Source organism: Ahaetulla prasina, chromosome 4 (assembly GCF_028640845.1).
Source record: "Ahaetulla prasina isolate Xishuangbanna chromosome 4, ASM2864084v1, whole genome shotgun sequence".
Lineage (NCBI taxonomy): Eukaryota > Metazoa > Chordata > Lepidosauria > Squamata > Colubridae > Ahaetulla > Ahaetulla prasina.
Window position 1 is genome coordinate 2,236,357 of NC_080542.1, and position 12,285 is coordinate 2,248,641.

The window sequence follows — 12,285 nt, forward strand, 5'->3', positions numbered from 1 at the left end:
CTGGGCCTTGACTTTGACACCCCCGGTATAGGGTCTTCTGCTCGAATAGGAGGGTTGGACTAGACGGCCTCCGAGGTGCCTTCCAAATCAGTTATTCTGTTAGTCTAACAAAGAGGAAAGGACTAAGGGGTGACATGAGAGCATCTTCCAATATTTGAGGGGCTGCCCCAAAAGAAGAGGGGGTCGACCTATTCTCCAAAGCCCCTGAAGGCAGGAGAAGAAGGACGGATGGAAATTTGTAACCAAGGAGAGAAGCAACCTGGAATTAAGGAGGGATTTCCTAACCGTGAGGACAATTAGCCGTTGGAACTGCTTGCCACCAGAGGTTGTGGGGGCTCCATCACTGGAGACTTTTAAGAAGAGACTGGGCAGAGACTGAAGCAATATAGGGTTTCCTTCTAGAGCAGAGGGTTGGACTAGAAGACCTCCAAGGTCCCTTCCAAGTCTCGTATTCTGTTATTCTGATCGCCACCGCTTCTTACCAGGTTACATCCAGCGTCGGCTGATCAAGTCCATGGAGTCGGTCATGGTGAAGTACGACGCCACCGTCCGCAACTCCATCAACCAGGTGGTGCAGCTGCGTTACGGCGAGGATGGGCTGGCCGGAGAGAGCGTGGAATTCCAGAATCTGGCCACCCTCAAGCCTTCCAACAAAGCTTTTGAGAAGAAGTGAGTCCTCTGAGCTTGAGGGGCAGCGGTTCCGTCTGCATTTGCTGGGGTCTCCCGAGTTTTCTTTGCAAGGGGCGTTGATTTGCTTTTTGGAGAAAGCTGCTCAAGATTCACTTCTGTAAATAAGTAGCTGATAACCCGGCGGTTGCCCAGGTATTTATTTATCCCAATCCCCCTTCCCAGAGGGAGCCCTCTTGTGGAATACTGCGAAACCGTTACCATGGCAACTCCACTGTGCTGTACAGTAGAAGCCATTTTAAGGCACAACAGGCTGTATCTTAACAGAACTTGAATCCAACATGCACTCTTATCACTGTCAAAAGTACCGTGATTTGACACCAGATATAATTTATTCGTTTTCATTTCAGCGGCCCAGGTGTTCCAGAGTTATGCTGGAACATACACGCGTGTACACACACACACACACACACACACCAAGGGGTGTTAGGGGTGTCTTATCTCCACAGTTTTTCTTTCCAGAGAGTAAGTCATCTGTGTACCAAGTTTGGTTGAAATTACTCGAGGCGTTCCAGAGTTATGCTGGAACATGCGCACACACAAACACAGCCATTTATATATATGTGTATAGATTCAAGGTGGCGAACAGATCCACCTATCCTTTCTCCTATTTTTTTCCCCAATAGCAATCCTGCGAGGAGGGGTGGGGCTGAGAGAGGGGGATTGTCGTGAAGTTCCCCCAAACCGGTTTTCACGCCTACGGCGGGACTACTCGAACTCACCATCTCCTGGTGGTTTGGCCCAAAGACTTGCAAGCCAGCTTTCATGCCTAAAAGACAGGACTAGAATTCACCATCTCCAGGTCGCTGGCCTAAAGTCACCAAATGGCTGGCTGAGGAATTCTGGGAGTTGAAATCCCACAGGTCTTAGAAGTTGCTAAGTTTGGAGACCCCGCTTTAGAAGAGTTAAGGAGCCAAGGGGCTGCCCTGATATGTCGTGTCCCACTCCTCTGCTGACGGCCGGGTCAGGGAAATCCGAATCAGGCGTGCCTCTGCAGCTCTGCCAAAGTCCTAGCAAAGTTCTCAAGGCAGGCAGGAGACCAGAAAGTGACTTCAGCAAGATATGTTAGACTTTGCCTGACTCAGAGACTGCCAGAAAACAGATCCTTTATATAGGCCATGGGGTGTGGCTCCATGACTCAGCACTTATCCAGGCCTGCCCCTCCCTTCCTTCTGTTGCCTCCGCCTATCAAGTCTTCTGAAGCGAGGGTCACTCCAGTCTGCAGCTGTTGGCAATTGACCTTCCTCAGGCTCACATGCTGTGGAGGAGGGGGAGGGGTCTAGTTGCTCTGTTTGCCTGGGCATGGAGCCAGGGCTGGGGCCGGGAGGTGCCCCCTCCTCAGCCTGTCTGGGCATGGAGCCAGAGCTGGGGGCTGGAGGTGCTTCCTCCTCTTCAGCCTGTCTGGGCATGGAGCCAGGGCTGGGGCCGGGAGGCATACTAGGACATTCCTCAGCGTTCGGAAGCAGATAAGAAGGCCCCGGCTGCGGTGAAAGCGGACGAGGCACAACATGAAATATATATATCTCCTCCTTTTGGCTTCCCTCTTTCCAGGTTCAAGTTCGATTACACCAACGAGCGGGCTCTGCGCCGCACCCTGCAGGAGGAGATGGTGAAGGACATCCTCAGCAACGCCCACATCCAGAACGAACTGGAGAGGGAGTTTGAGAAGATGAAGGAGGACCGGGACGTGTTGAGGGTCATCTTCCCCACGGGAGACAGCAAGGTGAGAGGCTGGCCATCCACCTGCCCCAGCTCCGCTCCTGCGGCGCAGACATCCCCACGCTCCTTTTTACCACATTCCCCCTGGATTGGCAGAACAAAGCACCTGGATTGCCATGCTCCTTGCTGGCCTCCCCACTCGCACAACTGAGGAACAAGTCCAGTTCTCTGTGCCATTTTGGGCTTCTGTATGGAATGCGTCACAGGAAGAGGAACCTGTGGACGTTATCTTGGTCCACGGGATGTTAGGGGACAGGTGTTGTCAGAGTAACAGTTGGAAGGGACCTTGGAGGTCTTCTAGTCCAACCCCCTACTCAAGCAAGAGATACCTGTGCCATTTCCGGGAAATGGTAGCCCAGTCTCTTCTTAAAAGCTTCCAGTGATGGAGGATCCACCATCCATCTGGAGGCAGGCAGTTCCACCGGTTAATGGTTCTCACTGTCAGGAAATTCCTCCTTAATTCCAGGTTGCTTCTCTCCTTGATTAGTTTCCATCCATTGTTTCTTGTCCTGCCTTCTGGTGCTTTGGAGAACAGCTTGACCTTTGAAAATACACGGATCCCCCTCTTCTTTGGGGCAGCCCCTCAAATATTGGAATTTTGGTGATCATCTCTCCCTGAGTTGTTCTAACCATACCGAATTCCTGCAACTTTTTTTCTTTCTTTCTTTCTTTTTTTGTCTCCAAGCCTTTAATCAACTAAGTTGCTGTTCTCTCCACTTTTGGTTGGAAGGCTGCTATCATGTCACCCCGAGTCCTCCTTTTCGTTAAACTAGGCATCCCCAATTCCTGCAACCGTTCTTTGTATGTTTTAGCCTCCAGCCCCCTAATCATCCTACCGTGTTTCCCCAAAAATAAGACCCTGCCTTATATGTATTATTATTTATTTTTTTGGGCCATCAAAAAAAAAAGCCACCAGGTCTTATTTTCGGTGTCTCTGTGTGACTCTGTGTGACTCACCTCACTTGCATCGTATGTACAAATTCCTTGTGTGTCCAGTCACACTTGGCCAATAAAAATTCTATTTTATTCTATTCTATTTTTTGTGTACATCGTCCCCAGCCTCCTTTTCACTGTCAGTGGCCTTCGGGAACTTCTTCTAAGGCTGGCAAAGCTTTACCTGAAGGCCTCTGCAGCCGATAACAGAGTTCCGGATCGATCCGTAGCGCTGTTATCGGCTGCAGGGGCCTTCAGGAAAGCCAGCACGACAGATGTTGGGCTGTGCGAGACCTGGCTGCAACTGTCCGAAGGTTAGTAGGGCAGCTCCACACACCCCCATCGCCCCCCCAAGCTTAATTTTTACACGTGCACCCTGCTGGAGTAGGCAGGGTGTTAATTAGGGCTTATTTTTTTGGGGGGGTAGGGCTTATATTGGGGCCACGTGTAAAAAAAATGAAGCTAGGACTTAACTTTCGGGGTAGGTTGTATTGGTAATGATCTTCAAAGCGCTCCATGGCATAGGGCCGGGTTACTTACGGGACCGTCTGCTGCCAGCGAATGCCTCCCACCGACCCGTGCGCTCTCACAGGGAGGGACTCCTCGGGGTGCCGTCGGCCAGACAGTGCCGACTGGTGACGCCCAGGGGAAGGGTCTTTTCTGTGGGGGCTCCCACCCTCTGGAACGAGCTTCCCCCAGGACTTCGTCAACTTCCTGACCTCCGAACCTTCCGCCGCGAGCTTAAGACGCATCTATTCATCTGCGCAGGACTGGACTAGGGTTTTAAATTTTTAATTGTCTAAATTTTAGATTTGGTTTTAAATTGGGTTTTATTATTTATATGTCTATTTTAAATATTTGGCCTTTATAATAAGTTTTTTAGATGAATGTTTTACTTTGTATATTTATGTGTTTTTTATATGGCTGTACACCGCCCTGAGTCCCTAGGGAGATAGGGCGGTATAAAAGTACGAATAAATAAATAAATAAAATAATAAATTTTTGGGGAAACACGGTAGTTGCTCTTCTCTCTGCACTTTTTCCAGAGTCTCGACATTTTTTATTTTTTTTTGGTAATGTGGGGACCAAAACTGGATGCAGGATTCCAAGGGCGGCCTTACAAGAGCGATACTGACGTGCGTCTCCCTCTTGACTTTCCCTCCCCTCGCAGGTCGTCCTCCCCTGCAACCTGCTGCGCATGATCTGGAACGCCCAGAAAATTTTCCACATCAATACGCGTCTCCCCTCCGACTTGCATCCCATCAAAGTGGTGGAAGGTGAGTTGGGGGAGGAGGAGGAGGAGGAGGAGGAGGAAGAGAAAGTAATGCTTCCCTCGGCTGAAAAAAGGAGGAGTTTTGGATCCCTGGGAAACAGTGAGGGGACCCATCTCTGGTTTTTCTGAGCTGGCGCGGAGCATCGGGGCCTGGCCCACTAGAGCCGGGAGGCAAGGAATGTCTGTGGGTCTCTTCCCCCTAAAGAGGTACATCTGGTGGGACCCGTGGTGGGCTGCTACCACTGGTAGTTCCGACCAGCAACTGGCCCCACCCTCCCACCCCATCACATCCTATATAATCACCAGTTTTTCAATGACGTGCGCCTGGTGATGTGCCACACCGTCCCATTTTCAGTTCTGGGCGAAGCGGTTGTTACAACCGGCAGCAGCCCACCATTGGGCAGGACCCAGAAGAAGGACCTTTCCTGTGGTGGCTCCCTCCCTTTGGAACAACAACCCTGCAGAGATTAAGACTGGCCCCCACACTGGTGCTCTTTTGTAAGGCCCTGAAGCCTGGAGAAGCCTAGAGAGTTGGGATGGAGCCCATGATACAGCCCATTTGAGTGTGTGTTGTCGCCGAAGGGGAGTGGGTGGGTTATAATTATTGCTTTTATTTTTTTTTGCTTATTTTTTATTGTCTGTTGTGTTTTTATTGTCTGTAAGCTGCCTAGAGCCGCTGTGACAGCTGTCCCTCGATTTACGACCTCAATTGAGCCCCAAAATTTCTGTCGTTAAGTGAAACATTTCTTAAGTGGGTTTTGCTCGCTTTTACGACCTTTCCTGCCCCCGTTGTTAAGTGAATCACGGCCGTTGTTACACGGTCCTTAAGCTTCCCCGTAGTCTTTTGCTTGTCAGAAGGTCGCAAAATGGGATCACGTGACCCCGGCAACCGTCATAAATACGAGTCACTTGCCAAGCGCCCGAATTTTGATCACGTGACCATGGGGATGCTGCGACGGTCGTTAAGTGGGAAAAACAGCCCTAAGTCACTTTGTTTCCAGTGCCGTTGTAACTTTGGTCACTAAACAAACGGTTGTAAGTCGAGGACTGACTGTATATATTTTCTAAAATAGGTAGGTCTTTGGTTATTCGGGTTTTCTCCCGCATAAAATTAGAAGTGTCTTGGCGACGTTTCGACGAAGTCTCATTCGTCATCTTCAGGCTTCAGCTTCGTGCTTCTAGGAGCAATGTGTGATCGCAGCTGTTTCTTCCTTTTAACTGCTAGTGGGGGTTTGAACTGATTGGGTGGGAGCGTGGCTGTGCTCTGATTGGATGGGGGTTTTTTTGTGCTCTGATTGGCTGGAGGTGTGTCCTGTTTGGGTAGGGGCTTGGTTGTGCTCAGATTAGTCTGAGTTGCAGGGGGATATATAATTATATATTTTAAAAAATCTATGTCTTCCTTCCCTCCCTCCCTCCCAGGCGTGAAGGAGCTGAGCAAGAAACTGGTGATTGTGAACGGCGACGACCCTCTCAGCAAGCAGGCCCAGGAAAACGCCACCTTGCTCTTCAACATCCACCTGCGTTCCACCCTCTGCAGCCGTCGTATGATTGAGGAATTCCGGCTGAGCGGAGAAGCCTTCGACTGGCTGCTGGGAGAAATCGAATCCAAGTTCAACCAGGCCATTGTGAGTTATCGACCGACTGACACACACACACACACGAAAAGGAAACTCACCTGTCTAACAAAAAAAAAAAAAGTAGCAGGAAGAAGTGAAACCGAGCTGTTTCAGTTCCCGGGATCTACTTTTAAGTTCTGCTTTGAAAATCTATAAACTTTTCTCTTTTTTTGGCACGTTCTTGTTTCCAATTTGAGCAGCTGTGGAAACAGCGGGGGGGGGGGGAGGAGCGCCCACCCCCGAATCTCTCCCTTGGAGGGGGGAGCCTAGCCTAGCCAAAGAGTGGGCCCACTGGGACCCCAAAAATGGCCCAGGATTCCTTGCTGCCCCAGCTGGGTTTTTCAGGATGGGAAATAAACAATCCTTGAGTTGTTTTAGGATGGAAAATTTTGCCCCGGCTTTTAAAAGGGGTCAGAAGATGGCCGGAATCTCTTTGGTACGAGGCCGAGATTCATAATTTCTCTTGGCTTTTTGCTCCCTTTCCTGTAATTGAATCCACTAGGGGTTAGGAAGCTGTTCTCCTCCATTTTTATGTAGCTCAGCTCCTCCAAGGCGGCCTGATGTTGGTTTTAAATCAATCAGAATAGAAGCTGGAAGGGACCTAGAAGGTCTTTTAGTCCAACCCCTTGCTCAGGCAGGAAACCCTCTACCATTTCAGACAAGCAGTTGTCCAGTCTTTTAAAAAGGATGAGAAGAATAATAGTAAGACAGTCTTAGTAAATGGTTTGACAGCGTTGTGGGAATTTGTTGTTTAGCAGAGAGATGGCATGTCCTTGTGTCTAGTTGTTCCTGTGTGCAATGCCCTATACCAGGGATCTCCAACCTTGGTCCCTTTAAGACTTTTTTTTTTATTATTTACATTTATATCCCGCCCTTCTCCGAAGACTCAGGGCGGCTTACATTGTGTAAGGCAATAGTCTCATCCTATTTGTATATTTATATACAAAGTCAACTTATTGCCCCCCCGAACAATCTGGGTCCTCATTTTACCTACCTTATAAAGGATGGAAGGCTGAGTCAACCTTGAGCCTGGTGGGACTCGAGCCTGCAGTAATTGCAAGCAGATGTGTTTTTTTAATAACAGGCTGTCTTACAGCCTGAGCCACCCACGGCCAGCTTTGCTGGCTGAGGGACTCTGGGAGTTGAAGTCCACAAGTCTTAAAGGGACCAAGGTTGGAGACCGCTGCCCTATACTATAAGGTTGTTTTGAGGGTAGAAGTTGAAACAATTTATATCCTGGATGTGAGGGGTCTGTAGATATTTTCACAGCCCTCTTTTTCAAACTTTCCAAACCGACGAGCCGTCAAAACTTCGGTCTAAAGTCCAGGCGATATTCCTAGCTGTCATTTTTCCACAGGCCCATCCTGGTGAGATGGTGGGGGCCTTGGCCGCCCAGTCCCTGGGAGAACCTGCCACCCAGATGACCCTCAACACTTTCCACTATGCTGGGGTCTCTGCCAAAAACGTGACCCTGGGGGTGCCTCGGCTGAAAGAACTGATCAACATTTCCAAAAAACCCAAGACCCCTTCTCTGACGGTCTTCCTCCTGGGACAATCCGCCCGGGACGCTGAGAGGGCCAAGGTGAGGAGAGGGAAGAAGGGATGGGAATGAAGTTGGCTTTGGGTGTGGAGTATGAGGGAACCTCAGAAGGTTCCTGAACGCCCCGTGCTGGAGGTCTCTCTCCCAACTCTTAGCCTGAAGATGGTGGGTTGGGCCCTCAACATTTTCTCCCTCCATCGAGGTGGAGCTCTCTCGCCTCACAATCAGGAGGCTGTGAGTTCGATCGTAGGTAGAGGCAGATATTTCTTTCTCTGGGCACAGTGAGAATATATCTTCTGGGGGGACTGGAAAAAAAACACTCCATATTGGTGACAGGAAAGGCATCCAGCCAGTAAACACTCGGCTCCATTTAGTTGCCCAGATTCAACCCCGCAAAGGGTCATTAAAAGAAGAAGATGATGATGAACTCTTGAGAGCCAACTGGAAATGGGTGGCCACACGCCACTTGTAGACCTCCCCAAGAAAGTAGCTTCCAAAGTTTGACTCTCCAGCCTCACCGTCTTCTCGTGTCTCCGTCCCAGGACATCCTTTGCCGCTTGGAGCATACCACCCTTCGGAAGGTGACGGCCAACACGGCCATCTACTACGACCCCAACCCTCAGAACACCGTGGTGGCCGAGGACCAGGAATGGGTGAACGTCTACTATGAGATGCCCGACTTCGACGTCACCCGCATCTCCCCTTGGCTGCTGAGGGTGGAGCTGGACCGCAAACACATGACAGACCGAAAACTCACCATGGAGCAGATCGCCGAGAAGATCAACGCTGGTGAGACGGGGTTGGGTGGATAGCCAGAGTTCGCTCTGTCCTTTGCCTTCCCTGGTCCACCGGCAGCCCCTGGACATCCCTCCTCCTTCTCCTCCTGTAGGGTTTGGAGATGACCTCAACTGCATCTTCAACGACGACAACGCTGAGAAGCTGGTGCTGCGCATTCGAATCATGAACAGCGACGAGAACAAGATGCAGGAGGTGGGGAAGGCAGTCCTCTTATTATTAAACCTCTGGGGATTGGAGTTGACGGGAAGCGGGTACAATTGCTCGGGTCTTCTTCGGTTGAAGGAAGTAGATACCTCCTCAGAGTAACCTTGGCCAGCTCACACATTTCAGATGGGTGGGTGGGTGTTCATGACTTCCGGGCCAGCTTGGGGCAGATGGTCTTGAGTCAAAGGCAGCCTTGGTTCCACCAACCAATGAGGGTTGAGTCCATGGCAGTGCCAACAGTCCAGCATAGCCTGGTACCAGGTTTCCAGGTTATCCATGTCTTGTGTCTTCATTGTGTCCTCCAACTGGTGTTCATGAATGTGTTTTGCTAATCTTCTGCCTGATTGTCTCTACAGTGTGGCTGTACAGTCCTTTCATTGCATGCTGTAGACGTTATTGTCTCTTTTGAATGGTGTGTAAACGTGGTTTATCCCTGTACGTCTGTTGATGGCTAATTTGTCCTAAGTTCCAGGAATTCCCTAGGGGTTTTTTGGATTTTGTTTGGTCTAGGATGCTCACAGTAGAAATTATGGTGGAGTCTGCCCATGTGTTGTGAGAGTGTCTTCATTGTGTCCTCCAACTGGTGTTCATGAATGTGTTTTGCTAATCTTCTACCTGATTGTCCTACTGTGTGGCTGTACAGTCCTTTCATTGCATGCTGTAGACTTTATTGTCTCTTTTGAATGGTGTGTAAACATGGTTTATCCCTCTGTGTCTGTTGATGGCTAATTTGTCCACGTTCCGTGAATTCCCTAGCGTGTTTGAACTTGGCTCGGTCTGGGATACTGTCAGTTACACAGCTGAAACTCTGGTCGAGTCTGTCCACGTGCTAATCTTCTGCTAGTCTTCTGCCCTACACTGGGGTTGTCACAACCCTTACACCAGGGGCCTTCCACCGTGGCAACTATACGACTTGTGGACTTTTGACTCCCAGAATTCTGGGCGTTGATGTCCAACAAGTTGCCAAAGTTGGGGACCCCCTGCCTTATTGTACTGGATGTGTGGTCCATGAGAGGCCTTTCTTCTCTGGTGGCTTAGGAGGAAGAGGTGGTGGATAAGATGGACGACGACGTTTTCCTGCGCTGCATCGAATCCAACATGCTCACGGACATGACCCTTCAAGGCATTGAGCAAATCAGCAAGGTGAGGGCGGGAGGCCTATCCTAACAAAATCCCTACCTTTCCCCCTCCCCCATCCCTCCAGGGTTGCTTGTTAATTCACCAGCCTCCTCTACCTCCTCCCTCAGGTGTACATGCACCTGCCCCAGACCGACAACAAGAAGAAAATCATAATCACAGAAGACGGCGAGTTCAAAGCCCTCCAGGAGTGGATCCTGGAAACCGACGGCGTCAGCCTCATGCGCGTGCTGAGCGAGAAAGACGTGGACCCCGTGCGCACCACCTCCAACGACATCGTGGAGATTTTCACGGTGAGCCCCGAGCGGCGTGGCGTTTCCTTGGGGTTGGGATTATGGGTGTGGGTGTGTGCTGTAGAGCGCCGGGCGACCGTGAAAATCCGTCTTCCCTCGTTAAACAGGTGCTGGGAATTGAGGCTGTGAGGAAGGCCCTGGAACGGGAGCTGTACCACGTCATCTCCTTCGACGGCTCCTACGTCAACTACCGCCACTTGGCCCTGCTCTGCGACACCATGACCTGTCGCGGGCACTTGATGGCCATCACGCGTCACGGCGTCAACCGCCAGGACACGGGGCCGCTCATGAAATGCTCCTTCGAAGAGACGGTGAGTTTGAACCACCAGACCCACCTGCGTAGAGTTCAGACCGTCTACTTCATTGCTTTATGCCTGCGATACAAGAACCGTCCCAGAATTTGCACCTTCTGCCCGCAAAGACCAGATAAGACCGTATCTATACCGCGGGGTCCGTAGGCTCTGAAAACAGCAAAGTGAGGAAGGGAGTTTTGCTCTGCCGTGGTCCCGTGGCTCAAATCCCACCCACGGGGGGGTTCTTCTTGCCTTCCCCAGGTTGATGTCTTGATGGAGGCGGCCGCCCACGGCGAGAGCGACCCCATGAAAGGGGTCTCGGAAAACATCATGCTGGGCCAGCTGGCCCCTGCGGGCACCGGTTGCTTCGACCTGCTTTTGGACGCTGAAAAATGCAAATTTGGCATGGAGATCCCCACCAACATCACCGGGCTGGGTGTCGGTGGCCGTAAGTCCTGGTTGCCTCTCTTGGGGGGTCCGGGAAAGAGGAGGGGAGGGGCTGGGGGGGCACCCCTGTATTGCAAGAATCCTATCCTTCGGATTGGGGTGGATGGGAGAATTGAGTTCCCACTTCCAACTCCCGAGAATTCCCTGGCTGTTCAGGTAGTCCTCAATCTACAACTAGGATTTCCGTTGCTAAGTAAAGCGGTTGTTGAGTGAGTTGCTTGTTGGAAGCCGGCTGGGGAGGCCACAAATGCTGGGTCGCCAGGCACCCCGGTCATAAGTGCAAGAGCAGGTCATAAAATCACTTTTTTCCAGCAGCTAGCTGTGGAACTTCGAATGGCCACTAAACGAATGGTTGCAAATCGGGGGTTGACCTGTACAGAGGTAGTCCTCGAACCTACGGCCACAATTGAGCCCAACGGTTGCTATTGTTAAATGAGACGTTTAAGTCAAGTCACTTTTGCCCCCTTTTACGACCTCCCGTGCCACAGTTGTTAAGTGAATCACTGCAGCGGTTAAATTAGCCACACGGTGATTAAGTGAATCCGGCTTTCCCCTTGACTTTGCTTGTCAGAAGGTCGCAAACAGGGATCACGTGACTCCCGGGACACGGCGGCCGTCATAAATGAGAGTCAATTGCCAGGTGTCTGAATTTTGATCACGTGACCAGGGACACAGTTGTAACAGTTGTAACTCAAAAACGGGCACTTCAGTGCAGTTGTAACTTCAAAAGGTCACTCTGTGAACTACTGTAAATTGAGGACTACCTGTAACCTGTTCCCCAGTACCAGGTTTGACCCAGGTGGGGGGCCCTGGGTTATCCTCCAGCCCCAGAGAGGTTATAATTAAGAGTCAGGTCACACCCCACATCTGGAAGACAAAACATCTGGGCCCAGCCAAGATGCCTCTTTGGCGTCCAACCTATTCGCCGCTCGAGCATCTTCCCGGGGAAGGCTGGTCCTGCTCACCCTCCTCCTCCTTTCTTCCCTTACAGCTACGGGCATGTTCTTCGGCTCTGCGCCCAGCCCCATGGGCGGGGTGTCCCCTGCCACAACCCCGTGGAACCAAGGTGCCACGCCAGCCTACGGCGCCTGGTCGCCCAGTGTGGGTAAGTATCGGGCCTCCAGCAGAGAAGGTGCTCCTTCCTGGCTTAGTCCAAAGTGGTTTATGTCGATGGCGGTTTGTAAGGATGGGCTCATGTTTTTTTTTTTTGTCCGTCAAAGCAATTAAGGGCAGCATCGATGGGATCCCCAGGCAGGGAAAACTGATCCTAAATCCCGACATCTTTTTGATTACGGAAATACGCCTCGCAGTCAATTTGTAATGCAAATGGGTTCGGCGAACTCGG

The 12,285-nt window shown here is 50.9% G+C and overlaps 1 protein-coding gene across 1 annotated transcript in view; it reads left to right on the forward strand.

Moving 5' to 3' along the window:
* Window positions 1-12,285, forward strand: part of POLR2A (RNA polymerase II subunit A) — a 43,788-nt gene that overhangs the window by 29,369 nt on the left and 2,134 nt on the right. Inside the window, exons 16-27 of the mRNA XM_058180813.1 lie at window positions 486-669; window positions 2,239-2,410; window positions 4,511-4,616; window positions 6,032-6,237; window positions 7,586-7,810; window positions 8,311-8,557; window positions 8,658-8,758; window positions 9,809-9,913; window positions 10,018-10,200; window positions 10,308-10,511; window positions 10,755-10,941; window positions 11,932-12,045. Coding sequence (XP_058036796.1) covers window positions 486-669; window positions 2,239-2,410; window positions 4,511-4,616; window positions 6,032-6,237; window positions 7,586-7,810; window positions 8,311-8,557; window positions 8,658-8,758; window positions 9,809-9,913; window positions 10,018-10,200; window positions 10,308-10,511; window positions 10,755-10,941; window positions 11,932-12,045 — 2,034 coding nt within the window. The remainder of the gene's footprint in view (window positions 1-485; window positions 670-2,238; window positions 2,411-4,510; window positions 4,617-6,031; window positions 6,238-7,585; window positions 7,811-8,310; window positions 8,558-8,657; window positions 8,759-9,808; window positions 9,914-10,017; window positions 10,201-10,307; window positions 10,512-10,754; window positions 10,942-11,931; window positions 12,046-12,285) is intronic.